This window comes from Artemia sp. Qi Xiang Cuo, chromosome 16, assembly GCF_049724085.1.
Source record: "Artemia sp. Qi Xiang Cuo chromosome 16, ASM4972408v1, whole genome shotgun sequence".
NCBI classification, from domain to species: domain Eukaryota; kingdom Metazoa; phylum Arthropoda; class Branchiopoda; order Anostraca; family Artemiidae; genus Artemia; species Artemia sp. Qi Xiang Cuo.
In genome coordinates, this window is record NC_142809.1 from 36,720,012 (window position 1) to 36,747,860 (window position 27,849).

Here is a 27,849-nt window from a genome sequence, read left to right on the forward strand (position 1 = left end):
TAAAATCAAAAAAGGTGAAAAAACGAGGATTTTGTCAGCCAGTGGCGAAACCATGAAGAAGAAGAAATAAGCAAATATTTCGACAAGGACCTCCGTCGAGTCGTCCTCAGTGCTAAACAAAACAGAAAGAAAGGAAAAAGAAACCAACGAAAATCGAACCTTTCAAAGTTTACTTGTCAACGACAGAACAAAAACTAAGTAAGAACCAGGTTGGAATCAACGAAAAAGAAAACTAACAAGATGATTGGGCAATAGTACTTTGTTTTGCTATTGCTTTGGCTGGCCTACAAATTCGTTTATCATTTGATTCCAAATAGGTTCTTTCAAGTTATACCGGGTGAAAATATTGATTGAGTCCTTCAAAATTAAATTGTCGTAAATTGCGCTTAATGAAATATCTCCAGTATCTCTATTTATTGCTAAATTTTGGTTCATGTATTTTTTATCTCAATTACCTCTTTAAAGTTTTGGTACGCCATTTACAGTTGATATTAAGGTTGTCTCGTCAAAAAGAACCAGATGGGTCGGATTTACGAAAATATGCAAAGCCAATGCCGAATCAAAGTTGACATTGTTATTTTTTAATCTCAGGGACTTATCTATTGAAATTTTGTGCTCATGCAAATGTTCACCCAGTTGTTGAAGGTAAGGCCGTATCCAGGGGGGGGTACCCGGTTTGAACTCCCCCCCCCCGAAATTTTTGTTTGACTCGTAAAAACGTAACAAAAATGAACATAAACAAATTTTTTATGCGTTTTTTGAGTTTTTTTGTGTACCCCCCCCCCCCGAACAAAAATCCTGGATGCGCTTCTGGTTGATGGGTCCTACCAATGTAAAATTTCCCACATGAACACGGGATTCTGTAGACACCATTACCCAGTACAGGGTCAGTTTTATCCTTTCCTGAGTTGAAAACATGTTCAACTTTTTGTTCGGTTTTGAAAGAAACAGAGAGATTATGTTTTTTTTTTTTTTTTTTTGCAAGTTTATCGCCAAGTTTAGGGATGTATGGTAAAGTGATGAAAGTTTTTTTATCAATTGCCGGGGTAACTGAATAAAGGGGACGAGCTCCCTATTTTGTTGTTTTATATTTTTTAATCGTCTATCTATGATATATTCAATAAGTTTGATTGGGTAAACATTGCAGAAAAGAATATCCCTTGACATAGTTTAATTCAGAATTTTTATGATTACGGGAACAAATTTTTAAAACTCTGTCGACTAAAGAGATTATAACCCCTCTTTTCACAGAAGGAGGGTGATCGGCAGAGAAATGTAGATATCGATCATTATGAGTCGGCTTTCTATCAAACAGTTCGTGGCAACGAACTGTAAGTAAGGAGCGACCCGGCTCAATGGTAACCGAAACTCTAGAAAACGGGTTTTTGATACCAATAGATATATCAAAAGAATCAGATTTCAATGCTGATTTCAAATATATAACTTTCATCAAGTTTAATGCTACCCATCAAAAGTTACGCGCCTGAGAAAATTTGGCTGATTTTCAAAAAAAGGGGGAAACACCCCCTAAAAGTTATAGAACCTTAATGAAAATCACACCATCATATTCAGCGTAACAGAGAACCCTACTGTAGAGTTTTCAAGCTCCTATCTACAAAAATGTGGAATTTTACATTTTTTGCCAGAAGAAGGATCACGGATGCGTGTTTATTTGTTTTTTTTTTGTTTTTTTTTTTTCCCAGGGGTAATAGTATAAACCCAGTTGTCCGATAATATTTTGGGAGGGCTCATTAGAACGGAAATTAAAAGTTAAATTTCCCTTTTTAAGTGAACAAAAAAAATTGAGGGCAACTAGGCCCCCTCCCACGCTTATTTTTTTCCCAAAGTCACCCGATCAAAATTTTGAGATAGCCATTTTGTTCAGCATGGTAGTAAATACGATAAATATGTCTTTTAGGGTGACTTAGTCCCCTGAAGTTCCCAGAGGGAGGGCTAAAAGTTATGAACTTTACCCACTGTTAACATATAGTATTGGTTATTGGGAAGTATACAGAAGTTTTCAGGAAGTTTTTTTTCTGTTAGTGGGAGGGAAAGGTGTGTCGGTGGTTATGTTGGAGGATCTGTTCATGAAGGAAGTTTTCATGGGGGAAGGGAAATTGCCATGAAGAGGGTGCCGGACTTGCCATCATTATTTACTGGTTATTGGGAAGTATACAACCATTTTCAGGAAGGATTTTTTTCTGGGGGGGGGGGGGCTAGAGGAGGGGGTTACTCTGGAGAATATTTCCGTGGAGGATGTTTCTTGGGGGTAAGAGACATTTCTATGAAGGGGGCGCCGGATTTCCAAGCATTAGAAATTAAATCGATCATTAGACGATCAGAAATTAAATTAAAAAAAAAAGTTTTTTCAACTGAAATGTAAGAAGGAATATTAGAACTTAAAACGAACAGAAATTATAACGTATGTGAAGGGATTCTCCCCCAAGTCAATACCTCGCTCTTTACGCTACAGTTTTTTTATTGCTTTCAAAATAGCTATATATTATAATTAAACGGTCTTTGTGTTTGTGGTTTTTGTGAATTATTATTTTTTTTAACTTTTAACGTAAAGCGGGTTGTTTTGAATAAGGGGAGAACCCCTTCATATGCGTAATAACATATACGTAATAAAAAAACAATAAAAAAACAAGCGATACGGCTCAATAGTAATCGAAACTTTTAAAAACGGAATTTTGATGTCAATAAATGTATCAAAAGAATGTGTTTATAATGCTGATCCTAAATATATAAATTTTATTAAGTTTAGTATTACTCATCAAAGGCTACAGGCCTGAGAAAATTTACTCGATTTTTTAAAGAGGGGGAAACATCCCCTACAAGTGAAAGAATTTTAATGAAAATCACACCGTCAGATTCAGCGTATCAGAAGACACTATTACATAGTTTTCAAGCTCATATCTGCAAAAATCTGCGACTTTGTATTTTTTGCCAGAAGAAAAATATACGAATATAGAAGTTAGTTACGTAAGTTAATTTGTAAAGACATCCATTTAGCAAAAGAAAAGTAAAATTTTTATGCAAATAAAAGCTGCATTAACTAAAAAACGATCAGAAATTAAATAAAAAAACAAGTTTTTTAAACTGAAAGTAAGGAGCGACATTAAAACTTAAAACGAACAGAAATTATTCCGTATATGAAAGGGGCTGTCCCCTCCTCAACGCCTCGCTCTTTACGCTAAAGTTTGACTCTGTCTCACAACTGTATTTTTTTAAACAATAAAAAACTTTAGCGTGAAGAGCGAGGCGTTGAGGAGGGGACATCCCCTTTCATATACAGAATAATTTCTGTTCGTTTTAAGTTTTAATGTCGCTCCTTACTTTCAGTTTAAAAAACTTGTTTTTTTATTTATATATAGAAAATTCAAGGCTAGGAGTAGTTTTTATAATCAAAACATCCAAGAAAGGCAGCTTACCTGAATCTTCCGAGTTCCATTGTGAACTGGAAACTCGAAGATTCAGGTAAGCTGCCTTTCTTGGATGTTTTGATTATAAAAACTACTCCTAGCCTTGAATTTTCTATATATAGAAAGCCGACTCATAATGATCTATACCTACATTTGAAAAGAGGGGTAATAATCTCTTTAGTCGACAGAGTTTTAAAAATTTGTTCCCGTAATCATGTAAATTCTAAATTAAACTTCGTCAAGGATATTCTTTTCTGCAATGGTTACCCAATATAACTTATTGGAAATATCATACATGGACGATTAAAATAGATTTAAGAAGAAAATAGGGCGCCCGTCTCCCTTGATCCAATTATCCCAAAAATTGAGAAAAAAACTTTCATCGCTTTACCATACAACCCGAAACTTGGCGATAAACTTGCAAAAATTTTGAGAAAACATAATCTCTCTGTTTCTTTCGAAACCGAACAAAAAGTTGAACATTTTTTCAGCTCAGGAAAGGATAAACCTGACCCTGTACTGGGTAGTGGTGTCTACAGAATCCCGTGTTCATGTGAGAAATTTTACATTGGTAGGACCCATCAAAACCTAGGTGAAGGTTTGCATGAGCACAAAATTTCAATAGATAAGTCCCGTAGATTAAAAAATAATAATGACAACTTTGACTCGGCATTGGCTTTGCATATTTTCGTAAATCCGACCCATCTGGTTCTTTTTGACGAGGCAACCTTAATATCTACTGTAAATGGCCTACCACAAACCTTTAAAGAGGTAATTGAGATAAAAAAAATACATGACTCAAAACTTAGCAATAAATGGAGATGCTGGAGATATTTCATTAAGCCCAACCCACGACAGTTTAATTTTGAAGGACTCAATCAATATTTTCATCCGGTATAACTTGAAAGAACCTATTTGCACATTAAATGATGAACGAATTTGTAGGCCAGCCAAAGCAACAGCAAAGCAAAGGATTATTGCCCAATCATCTTGGTAGTTTTCTTTTTCATTGATTCCAACCTGGTTCTTATTTAGTTTCTGTTCTGTCGTTGACAAGTAAACTTCGAAAGGTTCGATTTTCCATTGGTTTCTTTTTTTTTTCTTTCTTTTTTGTTTAGCACTGAGGACGACTTGGAGGAGGTACTTGTCGAAATATTTGCTTATTTCTTCTTCTTCATGGTTCGCCACTGGCTGACAAAATCCTCGTTTTTTCACCATTTTTGATTTTATTTTTCATTTTGTTATTTTCTTTCCTCCCTGAGTTTCATTTGTCAAAGAAGTTAAATGGTTTTTCCAAGATTTCTGACAAAGTAGCGGTCGAGCTCTACCAAGCTCAACAAACTATAGCAAGACAGCTTAGACAGTTCTAAATAGTTTCGGCACACAAACTAAAAAAGCTTATAATATACGAGATCTGGTGATCGGGTGTACATCATCATATTTCCTCGTATTAAGCATTAGTACTAGATAAATGTAGTGTTTCATTTAAGTGTTTTATGATGATCGCTGATGTATATGATATTTGTGCCTTATTTGTGTTCACGGCCGTATTTTCGGTTTTAAAATACACTTATCTATCTGTCTATGTATCTATAAAGTCTGATTTTCCTTTGTAAAAAAATTTTCTGGGGTTGACCTATAGGTTAAGATCTATGGGAAACTCATGACTGATACAGAAGCTTATAGTTTCTAAAGAAATGGGCTAGCTGAAAAAGAGTAATATATTGGCTTGTGTAGCCTCAAAAGAGCTCTTGCTCCAGCCTTTGATAATTTGTAGCTAGCTTCAAACGCAGTCATCTTGTGCGTGTTCCAGCATCCATTGTCTAACTTCAGTATGGGCTGTGTGGATTTTTTTTTTTCAAGCTAGTGGGATCAAGGATGTTCAATCGGACGCGTTTGGCTGGACAAAAGTCATGAAAGCGGATTAATTGAAAAGACGATCTGTTTTATGAAAAGATGGTTCAACAAGACATTATGTGGGCTGAGCAAATCTCATGGAAATTTGCTGCTGCAATGGGTATTCCTTCGTAGTAGTCGCAACTAAGCTACAAGAGTCTGTCAGAGTCTAGGAAAAGGATCATATGCCTTGTAGTATTTCCAAGGAAGGTATGCTGACAATCGACGGCATGGTGTTTTGGAGATTTGTCATAAGATGGATGTCCCCTAGGTTTGCGGACCGTTACTACATAATTGTTGATTTTTCACTAATCTGTCTTCTTTCAAGTGCATAGTATCGTAAGTTGTGAAACCTCATAGTATTTAACCCATCTTAAGCAAGTGCTTAAAAGTTAAAGTTGTCAACAATTGTGCGTAATCTTGCCAGATTTTTTCTCGTGTTTGTTCTTACTTTTCTCATTTTAGTGCATTTTTGTTGTGTACAGAGGGTGACAATAAATTATTATTGACCGAGGGAGGTTGTGTCCAAAGGTGGCTAAATACCATGTTGTTTGAGTTTGGCTGCTTCCTTATTTGGCAATGGGTGGTTAGGGGATCCCCCAACCCCCCATTGCACTTCCAAGCTGAAGGGTCTCGAAACGGAGATCAGCACCACTGGTTTGGACCTTAAGGGCATAGTGCCGTCATGCTCCTTATTTGGAGAACAATAACCAGTCTCAAAACTTGATAGTAATCCTAGGAATCTAAAGTGCAAACTAATCTTTCGGAAATGTATGCAAAATTTACTTCAGGAATAGGAAGGGGATAGTTCTTTATGTTTTCTGCGTAATTTGGTGTTCATGAAGAGTCTGTAACTGACTTTAGGGGCACCCTATACCTGGACAAAAATTGATGTTGGAATGAAGACTTTAATCTCGGAACGGCTAGGAGAAGGGTGCTGGTTTGCTGGATATTGTACATCAAGCTGTAATCGAAATCTGAGGGGGCTGTTCTGTCAAAGATAACAGTTGATTCCGCCAAGCAAAGGGGAACAGGTGAATAGAACCTACAGATTTAAATGGGCAATAACTATTGGGGTACCTGGCACCGTTGATTAGTCTCGGGCTGAAAAATATACTGGGTTACTTCAAGACCATACGTACCCCAAGATTAATGAAAACTTGAATATACCTTAAATTTGGCTTATCTTATCGGGATAATGAAATGAAAATATAAAGGATACTGCAAATTAGAATACAATACGAATTTTGGATTGAGACCCTTTCACCTTATATACTGAACGCCAAATAATTGGGAATGTTTTTATTCCCTGGTCTCCATACTGAAAGTAGAGCTTTGTTTTCCGCCAATTGAATTAATAATTAGTGCACAATTTTTGGACCGTTGTCTTTGGTTTTCAAAAATAATTTATTGCACTTCGAAACTCTATGCATGGTAATGCGACCTTGGACAGGCGCCGAAAAAAATAATTAGCGCAATTGTCAGTTGTCATAATTAAAATCTGTTTACTTTTGTAAGAAACATTACCGAAAATAATTGGAAATTTACTTGCGTGAATTAGTGTGTAAGACCCACGACCCATAGTGACCCCTCCCCAAAAAAAAAAGTTAAAAAAACAAAACTGGCTAATGAGAAGAAATCGCCATTTGTAGTTGATTTATCACAATAAAAGATTATATCCTATACTAACGCTACTTGTATCTTTTTAGCAATGTTAGAGTATTAGTTTTTTCTGTGCTTTTTAAGACTCGTTGCTTACGATTCCTTCGCTAAAATGAATTAAATAACATAAATTAGTTGTTTTATATTCTAGTACCCATCCTACTGCTGATTTCTGTCGATTAAGCACCTTGGTTGATGATATGGCCTCTATTAATTCGCAAGAGACTCCGAATGCTGGCATTAATTCGCAAGAGACTCCGAATGCTGACATTAATTCGCAAGAGTGGAGGAACAGAATAAACAATTGGTATGCTCGGTCTGAGTCAGATGTGAACGATTTAAATGGCAGCAATGACCGAGCGAGTGCGAATAATTCAGGAGTGTAAGTAAAAATATATCTTATATTTATGTATTGAAACGAAGAAGTATTACAAATATTTCCATCTTAAACCTTTTTTCTCTCTGGTATTTTATTATTTTTGTTGCTTCCTTTGCATGTTAATATCTGAGTATTACAAGGTGTCTAATTTTACTTGGAATAGGCTACCCCTTTAAACCTGGTATATCAAACTGGCGGTTAATAAAAGATATTTGAGGTTGGTTTTCTAGAATAGATTCTGGATCCTTTAGTAGGGTCTAGAATTGGGTCTGAACAGGGTATATAGATAAGTAATATTTCTGTTAAGGGTCCTAATTTAAAGAAGGCACAAGAGCTGTTTTTATAGTAAGAAGATCCTTGTGCTCGTGTTGATATGTGTTATAGTACTTAGGTAGCCTAGTTTAGCTCCAATATTAGGTGTGATTTTGTCTTTTAGCATTTTAAGATTTTCTATGGATATCGTCTCTTGTACGTAATGCGCATATGTGTGATCAGTTGCTTGTTTTGTGTAAAATTAAGAGCCTGAATGTGAATTGTTGGCGATCAAAATTAAGCAATCAGTCCTGAGCTTGAACTTAATTTTTTTATTATTATAATTATTATTATCATTATTCATGCACCAGTAGGTAAAGAATACAGCACTGGACTTTATAGTCCCTACCAGCGAGTGGACTTTATCTCCGTTTCGTGTTTTTTCAGCCAGGACGTGCAAAGTTGGGAGCCAGCCATCCTGTGCTTTCGCACTCCCTTCCTTTTTACCTTCCCCAGGTTTCTCCAGGTGCTCGTTTGGAGGGTACCTAGTGCCTGTTACCCGTTAACTGGTAATATTTCGTTAATCAGATATTCCTAATGTATCCATAGGCACTTTTGTGGTGCAATATAGGTAACACAAATTAGCTCTAAAAGTGGTAAATATCACTTGTTACTCACAACAACAAAAATGCTGTGCAATGTATATATGGATGAATCAAAAACAGTCTTCGAAATTTGCACTTGATCATCAGAGTTCTGAGTTGCAGTCGGCTAATTTTTGTCTTATTTTCAAGGCCCTTGTCACGTTTTTACTTTTTTCAGTCTCTATAACCTATTGATCTAGTAAGCTTTTGTCTTAGGACGGAACAACCATTTTTTGGTAACTCTGAAAGCTGTTCAGGCACATAAATAAAATTTCCGTGAAAGGATCGGTACTAATATCTATAGCAACGGAAAGAGTATTTAGGTTCTTACCTCCATCCTTTTATCTCCCTCCTGAACATTGGAAACTTTCTCATTTCATATGCAACATTACTGGTTACATTACTTAGAACAATGCATTCTCGTGTTCATCCTGAAGTCTATCAACGTCATAACTTACGATTCCTAAATTTCTACTAAATTAATTGTAGACACTATTACTTTTATTAAAAATTTTTTGGTATTTGAAAAGTCCTGTTTCCTACCAAAATCTAACGTTTTCGCAACATGAAGGGAGCTGTTTCCTTATTATCCAGGGTGTATATACAGTCCAAAGATTCTTATCAAAATTAAGGAGGTTAGGACAGGATCTCGTCCCTCCCCCTTCACACTTCATTCATAGACGGATAATTATTTTTTGGAAAATATTCAGAGGGCCATGCTATCAAGCAGAATGTTATTCTTAACACATTAATGAGCTATTCAACAAAATATACAAAAAAAAAAAAAAAACTCACACAGGTTATATCCATTAGGATATAAATAAATTTATTTTTTGAAATCATTTTTGACTTCGTACATGCTAAAGGTCTTAGACATGTTTTTCATATTGCAGTAGATAAGCAACTTACAAATCTGCCAAGTTCTTTTCCAAGAAAATTAGTGATGCAAAAAATTTATTTTTGAAATCATTTTTGACTTCGTACATGCTAAAGGTCTTAGACATGTTTTTCATATTGCAGTAGATAAGCAACTTACAAATCTGCCAAGTTCTTTTCCAAGAAAATTAGTGATGCAAAAAATTTATTTTTTGAAATCATTTTTGACTTCGTACATGCTAAAGGTCTTAGACATGTTTTTCATATTGCAGTAGATAAGCAACTTAATTTCCTATTTCCAACTAATTTCCTTAATTTCCAGTTTAATTTCCTATTTTTAAAGGAGGAGATGCATCAGATCTATCTGATTATACAGGACAACAAGGTTTCAATCACCCGCCCTCCTCCTCTTCCTTGCATTAAAATCTCTCAATTTAATAACTTTCACAATATTTTTTAATTGTCTTATAATTATCCAAACTTATTACAAATCATTCATTAATTCCCACCATGTTAAAAAACTATTCACGCATGAAATCCTGTAATTCTGGGCGAGGGGCTATAAACTAAAGCAAATCCTCCACCCGCCTTGAAACCCCTCGAAATTGGTGACAGGCATATACTATCTTGGTTGAAAACTCATCTGAAGGTTTACAGGGTTTAAGTTCTTCATGTATTATTTATCGTGTCTGTTTTGTTTTCCTTTTTCACCAACGCTAGTTGGGCATTTGAACATTACTGAGGGCTATTTAAGGGCTTGTTTGAAAGGTAATGTTTTTGTCTACGTGCTTTTGATAAAGCTTTTTATATAACGCTGTATTAATATGCAATGTTTCACAAAAAAAAAAACTATTTCTTTGTGTTATTTTCGTATTTTATCTGTAAACGTGACTAACATGGTGTGAAATTAAACTCTCTGAGGTAATTCCAGTAACTAGGAAATTCTAATAAAGAGTAATAGCCTGAAAAAAAGTGGTTCGCTCTCTACTAGGTTCCAGTTAAGAAACAGCCAGCGATATTTTTTCTTGTGTTTCAAACGTAAAAAGAGATTCACAAAATCGTTCATAAGAATGGTTTACCATCACAATTCTAGTGAAGATTCCCGAAAAAATAGCTTTCAGTTTGGACTTAGCGCAGCTTATAAATTTGACGGTTGGATTAAAAATCGTATTACAAGTGCAGCCATCTAGCCCAAGAGGATAATATTAAAATAGGTACTTGGGTGGATAACAGATTTTTTTGAGGGGTGGGGGCGAGGAGGGCATTATTGGAATACCTCCACTCTGCTAGTTAGTGTAACTAATGACTTTCTGCATAAGGCCTAAACCCATCCCATGGACCCACCCCCGAATAGTTACTATATCAAGCAAGAATCCAATGTATGGAATATGAATTTAGTCAGTGTAAAATTTTCTTGCGAAACAAGGGACAATTAATATGTTTTTTTGTAAATCATTCCACAATCAGATAGTAGCTTTAGATGACTTAGGTGATCGTACTTTGAAAAAAAATCATTAAACTAAAAAAAAACACCTTTTCTTTTAAAAAGTTTTGGTTTAAAAAAAAGAAAAACAAGAAATAGAAATAATACTTCTTTCGTCATATGGACCTCAGTTCTCCCACTGTTCAATTTGGACCTCATTTTATGAATGTGTTTGTTTTTTAGCCGCTTACCTTTGTGATTTAAGGGCAGAAAAAGACGATCTTGGTCATGTGTTCTCTCCGACTTCCCTCGCTGAATTTTTTTCCAAGGATTTCTTAGATTTCTTTAAAGAATAAAAATAAGACAATTCCATTATGTTACACTTCTGATTTACTCCAGACCTCCTAGGTAGTAAAACCTAGGAAAACCGGGTTCAAACACCGGTTTGAACCCGGTTTGAACCCCCCCCCCCGAAATTTTTGACCGAGTCGAAAATAAGTCGAAAATTAGTAAAACCTAGGTATAAATCAGTAAAATTAGTCGAAAACTGAGTCAAAAATTAGTAAAAACCCCCCGAAAAAAAATCCTGGATCCGCCCTTGTATTGATTGTATTATTTGTGTAGATATTAGGATGAAGCCTAAAATCAGCTCATAAAATTATATAAGACACTCAGCGAGACAAATATAACCAAAACAAAATATTTACTTTTGAATATTTACTCCTGATAAAATTTGGACTTGGACTTTTGATTTGGACTTGACAAAATTTACTTTGATTTGGACAAAGGACTTTTGATTTGGAAAAAAGGACTTTGATTTGGACAAAATATTTACTTTTGAATATTTACTCCTGATAAAATTTGGACTTGGACTTTTGATTTGGACTTGAGGTCTAAAAAGTTTTGGTTTTAAAAAAAGAAAAACAAGAAATAGAGATAATACTTCTTTCGTCATATGGACCTCAGTTCTCCCACTGTTCAATTTGGACCTCATTTTATGAATGTGTTTGTTTTTTAGCCGCTTACCTTTGTGATTTAAGGGCAGAAAAAGACGATCTTGGTCATGTGTTCTCTCCGACTTCCCTCGCTGAATTTTTTTCCAAGGATGATATTTATTGCCATGGAAAAAATCAGTTCAATTCATGTGCGCTTTTGTTCTTAAACAGAGTAAATATCAAATTAATTCCATATAATGAGATCCAAAACTGAGGTCTAAATCCTAAGCTGTGCATACTTAATATATAAAAATTTAGTTCAAACTTTTCATGGAATTATCTACTTCTGCTGTATATTATTATTTATTATGCAAATTTTACTGTCTTTGTATTGGCCTATCTTTGTCGTTTAATGCCTATATAGTCGTTTGAGCCTTGAAATTGATTGAGTATGTTCTCTAATTCCAAAGCATCTGGCAGTACATCTTATTAGTTTGCAAACTTTTTGTTCCACCTCTTAGCAGCCGATCTGTGTCAAGGGCAGAATTTGGGATCCATTGTCTATTTAGCAGGCTAGAGCCTCGTTTGTTATCGGAATTAACCAGACAAATCGCTCCACCAACTAAGAACATCAGTGCTACCTATGCAAAAAAGTGACTTTCCTTGTTGTTCAAGCCAGGGGTCTGGAAGTTTCTTGTGTAAGGTTTTCATCCATGGCGATTCCAATGGTGTAGTTTTGTTTCGATCGATCCCATTTTTTAGGAGTTTCAGGCTGTTTTTTCGGAAACCTTTTAAATTTGTTTTCTAAGTAATGTTTTACTATTAAAGTAATTTAGATAATAGTTACCATTCCTGAATCAGCTAGAAATGTCAATTTTTCTCATTAGACACTTTTTTTTACGTATTTTTTAATTTTAGGTTACTATGGACTGGGGTTCGTCCCTTACTACGGTACAGCTACCGCTTCAACCATGATAGCCTGCCCATTTAGCTTTGGACTTTCATAACGATCAATGATATCTTGTCATTTGCAGTATGTAATGCCTGGACGTCATTTGAATTTTTTTTGTCTCGCAAGAAAATCTCATGTTGACTACAGACATGCGTCGTAAATTTTATTGTTGTTAACTTTAGTATTTTAAAAATGTCTTCTTCAGCTAGATGGTTGCATCTTGGAAAATATATGTCTTGACAATGAAAAGGTGGACAATTCTTAAATTACATATCAACTGAACGTATTTAAAAAATTTTATTGACGTAATTGACAAATGTTGCCTATTGCAGGCAAATTTTGTGCTTGAAACACGATTGCAATAGAAAATGTCTGTTTCCACTATCATGTTCCCTCAATTCCGGTGTAGTAATGACTATTTTTCTAGGGCACAAGATTCTTGGCAAGATAGTATCATTGTTCCTCCTGAAAGGTTCCAAACTGATGGAGATACAACAGGGATTGGAGCTTTCCCTAACAGCTCAAGAAGAAGAACTGTATCGTTGACAATGAATGAGTTGGAGACTTTTCCGACTTTTACACACAGGTACGATGCTTGTTTTTCTTGTTATCTGCATAAAAGTTGTGTCTCATATATGAAGCCTATCCATTCTCCCAGTAATTTTATAGTTCACTGCTAAAGTGGGCGCTTCTTTCTTCTTATGAGACTTCACATTTTGTCCGATGAAACGCATGTTTTTGAACAAAGAAAATAATTTTTGGCTGAAATGTGACGTTTCAATGAATATCTGAAGTTGCTTGTCGAAACTCTAGGTTTGAAGAAGAGTTCAAATTTAAGTCCAAGGTTCCTAATCCGTAGGTCATAATCCTTGGAGGAGGGCGTTTTAAACCAGGATGAATTAAAAGTTTTTTCAGTAGTTTTTCTGGGAGAGATGCTTTGTTCTACTCCTCACTTCCGCCCCCCTTTTTTTCACCACTAGCATCCGTTCGGCACCAGCTTAGTTGACCGATAATCTTATGCATATCTGTATTTTGTGATCAAATTCTGACAGCGTTCAAAGCACTAGCAGGTCGCTGCTGGTCAAGGGTATTTTTTGTATTAGGATAATTTAATGATTCCGTTTAGAATCATCCCAGATCATGCAGCTCTTGGACATAAAGCCTAACCTTATTACCAACTTAACCAATGAAGCGAAGGGGTTTAAAAAAAAATAACTTAGTTGTCATTAAAAGGGTGATGAATTAAGATATTAAAGGACGATTCTAGTCTAGATCAATGCGGTTGGACTTCAACTCTCTGACAGCTTGTAGTATTATATGGAACACTGTCCCAGGGTCTGCACGAAGCCGCCACTCGTTTAGTATCTTCAAAAATTATGGTAGAGAATTTCTAGTTAATAATTAAGTTCTCCGGTTTTCCTTGGAGTTGATGTCTCTGGATTGGGTTGGTTGTTTAATTGAGTTGGTGGAATCATGGGCTGCTCCCTTTTCTAGCTTGTGGTTTTAGGGATTGTTAAGGTGGGCTACTGGATTCTGGATTTTGTTTATATTTTTTGGTTGGTATTTTTTTCTCCCCTGTTCCTTCCTGGCTATGGAGCCTCACGGGGGATATTATTTTGTAGTTAATTTTTGTTGTAAATTTATTGACACATAAAAGTACTCAGGGCATAGAAGTCCCTGAATTGGTGCCTGTGAAAGCCATTTTGGAGTGCTACTTGAAAGGTGGATTGGGCTAGAAAGCTGGTTAGACTTTCTTTCGATTAAGCTTATTAAAGGCATGTTTGATGCAAACAGAGTAGCCTTCTGCTGCTATGCCCTTTGACTAAGGTAACATTGTCGTTCCTTTTCACGAGCTTCTTTGCCTTCTTAAACGTCACGATTATATTGTGTGAAACACAATCAAATTCTGTAATACCAGTGCCTGATGTAAGTTTTTTTTTTTGCTACTTGACACCTTATATCCATTTCGTTTACTATCGCAATTATTGTGTTCTATGGCAAATTTTTTTTTACTATTGTGTTTATTTATTGTGTTTTTTAAAGGCAGCCAACACCAATGAATTTCGAATGAGTTATTTCAAAATTCATCCTTTTTTATAAGAGTATAAGGTAGAGTACCTTTAAGAGTATAAGGTACATTGCCCTTAGTTCCCACATACTGCAATTTGCCCAAAACCGCAATTCATACAATACATTTATTTTACGAAAAAGACGCATAAAAATACTGGAAAATAACAGGCATGTTGTGCGAAATCACTACAATCTTTCATAAGATGAGGTTCAATTGACTTGCTGTTGAACTTCTGTCATTTTGATCTTCTGTCTTTTTGAGCGCTTGTACTGAGTAATCAAGTTAGATTCATTTACTATTAACAGTAATAGCACCAGTACCAGCAGCAGTAGTAGTACTAACATGTTGCTTTTTGTGCAGTTGAACATTCTCTCATCGAGCCCTAGAAGTTTCAACTTCATACAATTAGCCGTTTGTATGATATTGCCCATATGTCCTTTTAATAACCTGTATATCCATAGCGTGTTTTAATTTAGTTCAACTTCTCCCTCAACACTTCCTTAAATTTTCATCTTAATACTCTTAGCGTTAGTAGTAGTAGTAGTAGTAGTAGTAGCTCTGGTAGAAGTATTAGTATTAGTGTGCAAACATTGCCTTTTGGTGAATTGATCTACCCCTTAAAGCATTCCCTGAAAGTTCCAACTTAATATCCTGATCTATTCCCGAGATACGCCCTTTTGACAATTTGTATGCACATAGTATGTTTTGATTTAGTTTAAATCTCCCCCCCCCCCTATATTCTCTCAAGTTTTCATTTTCAACCATTGGTCGTAATAGTATTAATGTCATGGTAGTAGTGGTAGTAGTAGAAGCAATATTAGCCGCAGTAATGTTGTATTAGTAGTAGTAGTAACAGTAGTAGCAACAGTATTAGTAGTAGTAATAGTGTGCATATGTTACCTTTTGGCCAGCTGAACATCCCTCTCATGATGATCTGGAAGCTTCAGCTTGATACGATAGACTGTTCTAAAGATATTGCTGCTACACCCTTTTGACAGTCTGTATGCACATAGTATGTTTTGATTTAGTTGGCAATATGGGCCCGGGGTTTGATTCTAACTGCTGCAGGGCCTGTAATTGCTTTTAGGTTTCACGTCAGTCTCTCTAAATAATCAAAGAAGAACAACAAGATGATAACAAATATTTTGTCGAGCGTAATTTATTTTTGTGTCAAAAGCTTGTTAAATTTACTATTGTTACTATTGAAAGGCTTAATTGCCCAAAGTGAACTTAACTGTCCCATAATAGAAATGAGTCTGACATCTGTGGGAGAGACTAGGGGCAGGGGGCTGGATTCTTTTCATCAAGACGTCTACCAGAAGAGTTTCACATATCTCAACCGAACTTGATGATGTAAGAGGTAGTGTTTTAGTTTCCGCTTTGGATATTCAAACATAATGGGAGACTATGTGGAAAGAGATCCATTTTTTCTTATCATCAGGACATCTGTCATAATTCCAAAAGGGATTATCGTGTTCGACCAATCTTGATGGCCCAAAGAAAGGGTATTCTGGTAGTGACTTCTGAAGATTTTGATCTAATCCTAGCTCTGTCGAATACAGAAAGGGAAAGGCTAGATTTGGGCCTTGAAATGTATACTAGAAGAAATTTTTATATCTTAACCAACCTTAAAGGGAAAGAATAAGACTTTGAGTCATAATATTGGATCTCTGGACTGACAAAATCTGGCCCCTGTTGGAAGATTAGGATTGGGCCTCTAAATTCTTGTCATGAAAACGCCTACCAGAAAGTATTCCCGTCTTTCAAGTAAAATTTTTTGGAAGCAAGAACTAGTTTTCTTATTTGGATTTTGAGTGTTATGACTTTATACAACCTCAATAATATAAATAAAATTGTATTTAGATAATGTTTCTCTTTTTGGGAGCAGTTAGATAGGATTGTGTGAAAATATTTTAATTGCTTGTTTATGGAAGTGTAAAACCTTTTTTATTTTTAAGTGTATAATAATATAAAAACAAGGTTTTTCATTTGGAATATTTTGGATTTTTATGTATTTGGGAGTTCATGGTAAATAGAGGGATTTTGGAGGGATAAAAATGTATTTTTTTTTTTTTAGTTTAATAAGTTCAGTTCCGTTCGTAACCCTAGTTCCAGTTTGTAAGTTTAGTTCCATCGTGGAAGGGGAGCCCTATGACGAAAGGGTATTCTTAGAAATAAGACTCAGCAGGATTTAATCATTGTTAATTGATTGTAGAATCATCCAAATTCTTTTTTTCTACTGCTCAAACTTTTGATTTTAAGATAAGAGGTGGGGTTAAAAAAAAAGAAAGAATTAACTTCTGTTGGGAGAACCTGACCCCCTAAGTTCATGTCATTTGGATATCTACCAGAAGGGGTTGTTATATCTCAGCCAAGCTTTATTAGGAGTAGGAGGTATTGTCTTAGTTATACCTTTTGGATGTGAGATATGAGATATACATTTAAAAAAGAAAACAAATACTATTCGCCTTTGGCCTGCCAAGAAAGGCATTAAGCTTGAAAGGGCAAGCGAGGTTATCGCTCTCAGCTAATTAAAACCACATTCATACCTAGCTACTCAACACACAAGAAAATAAACTGATGAAGGACTAAACGAAAAAAAAAGAGAGAAAGAGGAAAAGACAAGAAGTAGATAGAAAAAAAACCGGGGAAAGATCATGAAAAGAATGACAATCTGGAGCGGGCTTGACATCAGATTCACTTACGACATAAAAGAAACTTCTTTCCCCGTGACCCGAAAGTCGGAAGACTAGGCGCATTTTTCACACGTTCGGGCAATATATTCCAAACATGGGGATCATAATGGCGAATCACAAAAGATGCCCGAGTTGTGCTCCTAAACTCATGAGTTAAGTTATCAGCTTTTCTTGTATTATGATCATGACGGTCTCAATTAAAAGTAAAAAGATTTTCAAAAGCAGGGGTGAGCAGCTGATTCAAATATTTATACGAGAAAATCGCGACTTGGTAATCTCGGATTTGGGATACATCCATTAACTTATTCTTTTTAAAATGCTCATGAGCAGGTACCTCATCAGAATCATCAAATTCAGATAATAATCTTATAGCTCTTGGCATAACTTGACTTTCAAAGGAGGGGGGAGGGATATGTGGCTAAATTCATGCCACCGTAAGCTATGTCAGAATGGATTGTTAGATGTCAACCAAGCTCGTTGGGAAGTAAGAGTTGTTGTCTTAGTTGTGTTTTTATTGGACTGGGGAATCTGACCTCTGTGTAGGAAGAAAAGAGGGATTGGTCATTAATTTCTGGTCATTAGAGTATCTATCGGAAGGGGTGCTCATGTATCTCCCAAACTTATTGAAAAGTAAGAGTATGCATGCTAATTATGCTTTTTTATTGTCTGATATTGGAGGAAGATCTCTTGGATTGACCTCTTTGGGGGAAAGGGCCACTAAATTGCTTTCATCCCAGTATCAACTAGATAGGTTGCCAGATCTTAACCAGACTTGATGGGAAGTAAGAATTAGCGTCCTGTTTCAGGGATTTTGGAATTTTGATACGATCTTACCTATGTGAGGAATCGCTAAGGTAGGGCCTAAATTCTTGTAGTCGCGATATCTTGTAGGAAGAGTTGTCGGATTTCAACCGAACTTGGTAAGAGCTGTAGCTAATTTACATATTTATATAATTTGTATATTTGAGTTTGGACTCAATTTGACCTCAGCGGGAGGGGATGGGGTGGTCCCTGAATTCTTGTCATTAGAATACCAATTTGATGGGCTGTTTGTTGAGAGGCACAGCCATGTCCCTTTCGTGTTTTTCGAAGCTCGTGACTAGTCCAGTCGCTGTAGGAGGGAGAGGGGTAGGGTCCCTAAATTTTAGCAGTCTGGATTAGACCCTGACGCCACGCCGATAAGGGAAGACCGGTGGCGGCGAGGCCAAAAATAGCAGCAGTGGCGCGCCGCCGCCCGCGCGATCAATGTTGACTGCAGACATTAATGTTTTCATCAGTCTTTCTCAAATCCCAGCTTGAATTTACGAAAGATTTGGGCCTATTCATGAGTTAAAAACTTCGTATTTCGCTGGCTGGGCGCTGGTCTTCTTTGTTATTCATCAAGAGAAGTAGAAATCTGGTAGGAACGAAATGGCTGTGGCGTTTCAGAACCCTTGCATAATACTTGAAATAATAGATAGTAGATTCGCCATGGCATTCAATAAGATCCAAGGAATCGAATTAAAAGGGAGCACACACAAAAGCCAAATTAGGCCAGTAGCCTAAGAGAAATCCAAAAATACCTAAGAAAATTAAAAAGTCCCAATGGGGGGCCCTGGGTCTATCAAAATATTTCTATGGTTTCCCAGGGAAATATGATATCATTTTCTTCCGTCTCCGCTTTAAATGAAAAAAATAATAGCTTTTTGGCATCCTTGTTTTCAATTAAAAAAATTATATAGGCAATAACATAAAATTTTTTTTTAATCATATTTTTGGGGTCACTTCCGTTTCAATCTTCAGTTCCTCAACCTTGTACATAGTCTGTAGCTAAATTTTGTCTCAATAGAAGGTTGTTTGTTGTTTTGTTGTTGTTGTTTTTTTTTTTGGGGGGGGGGGGTGAAAAATTTTCAGAAAGAAGATTGTATTTTTCTTAATCTATCAGGAGTTCAATAATTTTGTATTAAATATTAAGAAAATGTATCTAAGAATAGCAAAAGAAAACACAATTCTACAAACTTACGATTCAGCTGTCGCAATAATCTGTTGGCCATCAGTTTCAAAATCCAACTGAATCTGTATAATGTATGTGTTCCGTTCAACTAAAAAAAAATAAAATTCTTGACTACGAATGATGTAAGAATCTTATAGCAATTGGGAAACTGCATTCGAAGTGGTTCTATCTCATCAAACAGTTCGTGGTAACCAAAAGTAAGTAAGGTGGGACCCGGCTTAACAGTAACTGGAACTCTAAAAAACTACCAATTTTGATATCAATATATATATCAGAAGAATCGGATTTTTATGCTGATTTCAGATATATAAATTTCATCAGGTTTAGTGTTACTCATAAAAAATTACGAGCCTGAGAATATTTACCTTATTTTAAAAAAAAAGGAAAAACACCCCCTAAAAGTCATAGAATCTTAATGAAAATCACACCATCAGATTCCGCGTATCAGATAACCCTTTTGTAGAGATTTAAAGCTTCTATATGCAAAAATGTGAAATTTTGTATTATTTTCTGCCAGAAGAAAGATCACAGATGCGTGTTTATTTGTTTGTTTTTTTTTTTTTTTTTTTTTTTTTTTTTTTTCCAGGAGTGATCGTATCGACCCAGTGGTACTAAAATATCGCGAGAGGACTCATTCGAACGGAAATCGAAAGTTCTAGTGCCCTTTTTAAGTGACCAAAAACTGGAGGGCAACTAGACCCTCTCCCACGCTCATTTTGTTCAGCATATTCGAAAAATCTAATAACTATGTTTGTAGGTGTAAAATGACACGCCACAGTCCCCGGGGGAAGGGCTGAAAGCTATGAATTTTGCCCATTGTTTATAGTATTTGTTATTGGAAAGTATATAGCCATTTTTTTTTGGGGGGGGGGGGGTGTCCTTGGGGTGGATTTCTAAGAGGAGAGTCTTCCTTTGGGAGTTAAATTTCTGATGAGTAAATATTCTAGGGGAAATGTTACACTGGGGGGTTTTGACAGAATTACTATACGAAATTCTTTTTAATTGCCTTACATTCTCTTTGCCAAATTTTGCATATGGAGATGCTCCAGGGGCTTTTTTCCGCGCGTTTTGTTTTCTGGGAAATAATTTCCACGGAAGGGGGCATTTCTGGATTGATCGAGAAACCGATTAGAGATTAAAGTCTTATTCCAATAAAAAATACTAAGGATAATTTTTCAGGGTGAATTGTCCACAAGCAATTTTACAGAGATGAGGGGGGGGGGGCAATTTACGTTGGATGAAATTTCTACAAAGGAGTTTTCCGTGAGGGGAGGGGTATTTTCATAGAGGGTGAGTCAGATTTACCGGTATTATTTGAAAAACGAACAGAAATTATGCCACATATGAAGGGTTATCCCCTCCTCAATACCTTATTCTTTACGCAAAAGTTTACTGTTTACTAAAATTGGAACACAGGGGCTGTTTATTTAGAATAGGAAGCTTTTTTAAAAGTGCTAACATCTTGAGCGTAAAGAGCAAGGTATTGAGGAGGGGGCGACCCTTCATATCCGGGATAAATCTGCCGAAATTAATATGCAAATTGTATTTACTGTTTCATGCACGGTGAGCCAAAATCGAACCTGCATTAGTTGAAAAGCGTTCAGATCTTAATAAAAAACAAGTTTTTTTTTAACTGAAAGTAAGGAGCGACATTAAAATTTAAAACGAACAGCAATTATTCCGTATATAAAAGGGGCTGTCCCCTCCTCGGCGCCCTGCTCTTTAGGTTAAAGTTTGAATCTTTTTCACCACTCTACTTTTTAAAACAATAAAAAAAATTAGTCAACTTGTTCTTTTTATTTAACTTCATAAAGACGATACTTTTGTCAACATATGAAAAACCGTGTATATTGCAATTGTATCTGTCTGGTTTATATTCAAAGTAACACATGAGACGAAAATTAAGGAACAAGAGAGTAGTGAAGAATAATGGTTTATAAAGCAATATTTGGCAGGGATAATCACTAGTGATAAAACACCAGGGGTGGCACCGTGATTGGGTGATTTTCGGGGATTCGGGAAACCAATTTTTTTTTTCGGGGTGACACATAGATTTTCAGCGAAATCCCTGAAAATTCGGGGATAGTGCAAGCCCTACTTGATTTCTAATCAGGAAAATCGAAATACTTAACCACATGAGAAAAGAAAAACTCCGACTTTGGGATTGACGCAATAAAGAATTGCCTCAAAATTAATTCAAAGTCAGCTGAACGCCGCTGCTTCTGCCGGCGGTGGCGCGCGTGCAGTGCGCCGGTGGTGTTGCGACACTTCGGTGGCGGTCAACTTGGCCTCTCGTTGGCGGCGTTCGATTGATGCGCCGGGGTGGCGTCGGGGTCTTGTTTGGATGTCTGCCAAAAGAGATTTGCAGATTTAAACCAGGCTTTTTCATAAGTAATTGTTGATGTTGTACTTGTCGTTTTTAGAATCTTTGAACAAATCAAACTGCAGAAATGGGAAAGGAGAGTCACAAATTCATTCGGGGTATCTGTTGCGTCTTTATTAGAAAATGATCAAATAGTCTATTGGACATTTGCTCCTAAAAAGTAATGTCGTCAGAACTTTTAGGTTTTGTTTCATTGGCTGTTTAAGGTATCCCTTCATATCTGTTAACTAACCGTTTTACAAAACCGTTCATAGTCGCGGGAATCCGATCCATAGATAGGCAAAACAGAATGTATTTGGACACTTGTGCGCAAAAACCAGTCTTTGGTATCAATTTATCATTGTATCATGCACGTCAAGTTATTTTTGGAGTTGTCTAATTTCCTGGGAAACGTGAAACGAAAAATTACCTACAGGCTATTCCGTTTAAGACATGACTATGTATGTTGATCCTTAACTGTTCCCAATCGACCACAGAGGCTGCAAACTTAATGAATCCTTAAAAATTTAGTTCTAATTAATTCCAGACAGTATAATTTGCGCTGTTTTCGATCTTTAGTGACAAATTTCAAAAGAATTTTGGGTTAGTAGAGTTAAAGCTCTCAAAAAAGAATCTGATAATTTCAATAATTGCTTGTTCATCTATTCTTTTGTACCATTTCAGCCTTCCAAGAGTGAGTTTTGATCCTTAATCAGATGGTAGTTTAGCCTCCTCTAGCTCTTGTCCAGTTTCCTTAAGTTATGTTAATGGTTGTGCTGTTACAGGTCTACTAATGATGTTAGCTTCAGTACCCTTCGACCCGGAACGTCAACTACGATGTTCAATGTTTGGCATTCGAGCCAGACTCAAGATTCAGGAACCGGACCCTCCATTCGAGGACGAAGCCCTGCTTATTCAAATGCCGAGTCGGGGTATCTCGAATTTGATTTGGGAGTTACTATCCGCTGTCCAGTTGTTCAACGTGATAGCCACTAGTGCAGTGCTCTTAGTTTAAAATTGTATTTTGGTACTAACTTTGTACTTTTTTTAAAGATGATTTTAGTCGTTTTATTGCCTTATATTACTTAGGTTTATACGATTTAAGTAGGCTAAATTAGTTAGATTTATAGCTCCCAGTCAAGTCCACACAAGGCTCTGATCTCGGAGGGAGGGGGCAATATAAGTATGTTTAGGAGGATAAATTCCTAAAAATAGTATATATTTCACTAATAAATAGGTATGTGTTGTGGGAGGTGGGGCTCAGACGAATTTAAGGGAGGGGCTCAAAACCCGGGAAAAACACTAGGTGAGCCGCCCAAGGCAACCTCCTCCTTGTACACTTGGCTATCCATGATAATTCAATGATGTAGGATATGCTCAAGTGTATGATATATCTGTTTAAATATTTTAGAATCCACTGATATGTTAACAGTAAAGGGGCCCTCAAAGTAGAAATATTACTGACAATAATTCAACTTGCTGAGGTGTTTACCGTCTGATTCTTCAATTGAATCTTTCCAATTTTTATGACAAACTCAACGATTGGTTGATATTTGATCATTGTAGTATTACTTCTGAGACAATTTTTGTCATGTCTGTTAACAGTATGTGAGCATTCTGGTTGTTTTTATATTATTTGTGATTATTGTATTCAGTGTTTTAGGTACGATATTTTTTAGCTATATTCATTCAACACTTGAAGCATTGTAGTATTACTTCTAAGACAATTTGTGTGTCAATTGTAATCAGATATCCACTAGGTAACTTCCAGACCTAGCTTGTAGTAACTGGGTTAGGACGTGTTTTCTGTGCTGGTTTTCGTGATGGCGTGTTGACCATTTTGACATAATGGCAGGTTTTCGGAATGTCCAATGACAATATGTGAGCGTTCTGGAGCTATTGGACGATTGTTTTTACATTATTTGTAATTATTCTATTCACTGTGTTAGGGAGGATATTTTCTAGCCATATTCATTCAACACTTGAAGCCAGAATAGTCTTGAGTATTTTTATTCCGGACATTGAGGTTTATGGCCAACTTTTATGTTTCCGGGCGCATGATTCATGCATTACAAAAGACATGAGGTATATTCCAGGTTGTAAATTTTGGCTGTTTTACATTAACTACAGAAAACGCTTAAAATCGACATCCCATGGGAAAAATTATTAATAACTAAGGGCTCTTGTTTTCAATATTATAATGATACTGATGATGATACCGATTTAAAAACTAAATTCTATGCTACTTTGCTGCTGCTCTAGGTGTTGCGACAACGTCATAAAGATACCATTACTGAGAATGTCATGCTAGTGTAGGCCACTGAGAGTGTTACCCGTCGTCGTGGATATTTGTGTCCATAACTGAGTTTTTAGGTCACGCCAGGGTCAAAACGGAGTTGTACATGTCAAAATGCAAGCTAGATTCTTAATAATGTATTTCAACTGTTTTTCTATTTATTTATACCTTTTTTATATTCAGCAAACTGAAAAACTGTGCTTGCTGTTCATTCATTATTCATACAATTTATTTCGATTGTGATTATTTTTTCCTGTATTATTTAGCCTAACTATTGGTTTCCTAGACTGAAGCGTGACTTCAACGTTATCTTTTTTTTCAATTATGTTGAAAATTTTAGTTGAAAAGACAAATCATAATATTAATACGGGTCTTCTGTAATATCATATACTTTGTAATACTTCTTCGGTTTATCAAAGACAATCAACTGAACTAGTTTTTCCAAAATTCACATTAGCTTAAATTTTTTGGTGTTGAGAAAGGGACTTTTGGGCACTTTTGTTCCCTCAAACTATCACTAGTAAATATTTGAGGACTTGAGTGAGATGTCTGATAATTTTGTTTTTTTAAAGGTGGAAACATACAGTATTTTGCTGTATTTGCGGCAAAAGATATTTATTTAATGTATATATCTTGTTTTCAATAGTTTGGTTGATTTTGTGGATGCCATAAAGCTTCAAGTACCACCATCTCAGATTTTTTTTCATATCACTTCCAAAAAACAAAATTTTTTGTTTTGTTCTAGATATTTTTGAAGAATTCGCTGAGCATAATATTCCATCTGTTTTCCACAAAATGTAATTCTGAACATGGCAGCTATTATATTTTGCTCCTCTGACCTGTACGTGTTGGATTACAGCTGATGCTTGCTTGTGCGCCACTAGGGTATAGTCCAGGGTTGCCAACTTGCACGCTTTTCGTTTGAAATGCGCTCTTTTTTACCTCTGAGGGGATGCAGAAGAGTGTAAATCACTCTTTTTGGGTGTCAGTTTTCATTCGCTTTAAACATCAGTAGTTGAAAACTTCGTCTGAAATGCATTTAACCCAAGGAACAGAGGTGCCAACTTGCACACTTTTCTTGTGAAGTCAGTCTTTTTTACCTTAGAGTGGATGTGCAAATTTTTTGACGCACTCTTTTTGAGGAAAAATCACTTTTATGGCCTTGATTTGTACTCTTTTTAGACGTCGATAGCTGGCAACCTTACTGTAGTCAGTGGGAAACACCCCTTCCCCCTCCTCCCCCTCCCTCCCCCAAAAAAACCTTGGGAAACAATAATATATTTATAAAATTTATCAAAGGAGAAATGCTCCATCTTTGTCCCTGATAAACACAAGTAATTTGCTTGAATTTCAAAATTGGTTCCAACTCCTTGATGCGGGAATTTTGCAAAAATATCTTTGCTTTAAAAAGCAAAGAATATGGGAAGTTGGAAGAAACTCAAGTTCGCCTGAACGACAACAGCCATCACCATCTATTTCACCCATTAAATTATAAATTCAGATAAGAAAAACCTAAATAATATTTTTATCTTTTTTTATTTTGGTATTAAGTTAAGGTAAATATTGAAGAAACACTTTGTCAAAAAGTGTATCTGGTCAATTTCTCAAATTTTCAAGGAATTATTTTTAAGAATTTTCTTAACACCATAGCAATTTAGTACCAAAAGGTGAGGCTAGATGGCAGATTGTTTTTCCTGTTTTTAATTTAACTTTACCTTCTAATTGCATAAGATCTCTTTATCATTTCTTTCACGACAATCATTGTTAAAAGAACCAATATATTTTTCGTGCTAATTTTTTCCCAAACTATATTATGTGATTTTGTTTTTGTGCCAAATGTGGGAAATTTTGCCACTTCTGTGCCACTTGAATCCTTTATAATTCCTTTTTATACAAGTTCCACTTAATTTAACTATATTTATGGTAAAAACCTAATTTTCTCCGCACGCATTAGAACGGTTGTCGCCTGTGGTAATTTTGTTCCCACTGAGTTGACAAATTGGGCAAAATTTGCCCAAAATAGCACTATACATTAAAGTGAAAGCTAAAGCTCCGCCCAAATATACATTTAACCGTTGTAGAAAACTTAGTTCGTCAGGATTAATACGTACTGTAGCTCCAAGGAAATGTACCATAGCCTGCAAAAAAATTGTCAACCATGGTTCATTAGTGCCTAGGGTTGAAACCTTGCACACCAGGGCAAAAGTACGTTGCTCTTCTGACAGATTTATACTGTAACTGAATCCCCTTTAGCATGTTATATAAAAGTGCAAAAAGGGATTTTTGGGACCCATTCCAGATTCACGATGTTGTTTTGGACTTTTTAAGAGTTATAATGTATTTAAATTGTAGAAGTCGTTTAGAGTCAACATCGTTGTTGCAGTCATTTTTTCATGTTTTTTTATAATGATACGTAGTTTAAATAAACGCTTTGAATAGTTTTTGAACTTGTAGTTTTTTTTTTTTTTCTTCTGATGAGGCAAATATAGCTATAAAGGAAAATATATCATTCCTATAGAAAATGAAAGCTATTTAATGAAAAAAAGGATCACAATTCAACGATCTTCTTCCTTTCTAGGTCGAAGCATGGATGAATTCATATGGTATAAATCGGTCAAAATTATGTTCTCTCTTTTTTATATTCTACTGATAAATATTTTTTGTTCTAGTTTGTCAAGTATAATTAATATACATAATTGTCAATATAAATATATATAATTGTCAACATAAATAATACAATTAATATATATGATAAGTACAATTAATACCTATCATATGATTATCAAATGTGGCAATATAATTTGTCAAAATAACGTTCTCTCTTTTTATATTCTGTTGACAAATTTTTTTCTCGTACTTTCTTTTATTGTAGTCTTGGATTAATAAATGAATGTATGCCTAAAACTGTGGGAGGGTATACAGCACCTTGCACAAGGCTGAAATTCCCTGTTTAGCCGTTGAACTGTAAACAAAATTTATTTTCTGTCCAGGTATGTAAAGACTCTTAAAATCTGACATTTCAGTATGTGGATTTTAAAACTAAATTTTTTTTTCGAAAGTTTATGAAAATGTAAGTGTTATCCCGTTTTTAAGATGTTAAAAAAATACACTAGGGATAATGAAGAGTTTTTTCTTTAGCAATTACAATTTCCCCCATTTGATTGAAAACACATTTGGCTCTACTGTGTCTGCTGAACTAAAATCAATTGATGAATAGTTCTCTTAACCTCGATTGGCCTTGATTAGAGTATGCTTCGGCAAAGTACAATTAGGGCGTTCATTGTTTGTTTTCATAGTTCTATCCAATTCGAGAATAAAAGAGCTAGTGTTTTTGAGTGTACAGTGTCTGGAAATCAGAAATTAAGCAATTCTAAGCAATCGCTCAGCCATTGCAGCGTTTAAGGAACAAGGGCTGTGGTAAAGAGATGTGCTGTATTTTTCCAATACTTTCTTTACATGTGGATTGACAATTTCACCTTCCCGATCCGTTAAAATTTAATTGTACGACTATCGAGTAAGTATCGTTTCTTGAGCTTTTGCAACTTCTTTACCCATCTTTGTATTCAGAAGAATCGTGTACACACAGTGGCAAAAGATACTAATGCTGGGTTGCCAACCCCAGATTTATCACTGTTTCTAAGGATTTTTTGTGGTGCCTAAACAATAAAAGCACTGAATCACCACAAAACACCGGATTATTGAAGAAAATCACCAGATCAACCAGTAAAATGGCTAAAACCTAGTGATTTTTCTCACCGGGTGGCAACCCTGCACTAATGACAAGTAAAATGTACTTGTGGGGTCTATGGCATTTTTGAATCTCATGTAGAGTAAAAAAAAATATGCTTACATAATTTGCAGGGGAACGAAAGTTTTGTTTTTCGATAGGGACCTCCACGGTTCTTGTGAAGAGTGTAACTGGGTTCATTATTCAAATAACCTATTGTAAAACTTTGTTGGACACCTGACGCATGGGTAAGTGCACTA

The 27,849-nt window shown here is 35.7% G+C and overlaps 1 protein-coding gene across 5 annotated transcripts in view; it reads left to right on the forward strand.

Annotated features, from left to right (window-relative positions):
- Nucleotides 1–26,303, forward strand: part of LOC148942856 (uncharacterized) — a 117,261-nt gene extending 90,958 nt beyond the window's left edge. For all 5 annotated transcript variants that reach the window (XM_089102145.1, XM_089102147.1, XM_089102148.1 and 2 more), the window contains 3 exons: nucleotides 7,135–7,365; nucleotides 12,872–13,030; nucleotides 22,352–26,303. In XM_089102145.1, coding sequence (XP_088958271.1) covers nucleotides 7,135–7,365; nucleotides 12,872–13,030; nucleotides 22,352–22,562 — 601 coding nt within the window. In that variant the 3' untranslated portion in view covers nucleotides 22,563–26,303. The remainder of the gene's footprint in view (nucleotides 1–7,134; nucleotides 7,366–12,871; nucleotides 13,031–22,351) is intronic.
- Nucleotides 26,304–27,849: the final 1,546 nt, after the last annotated feature.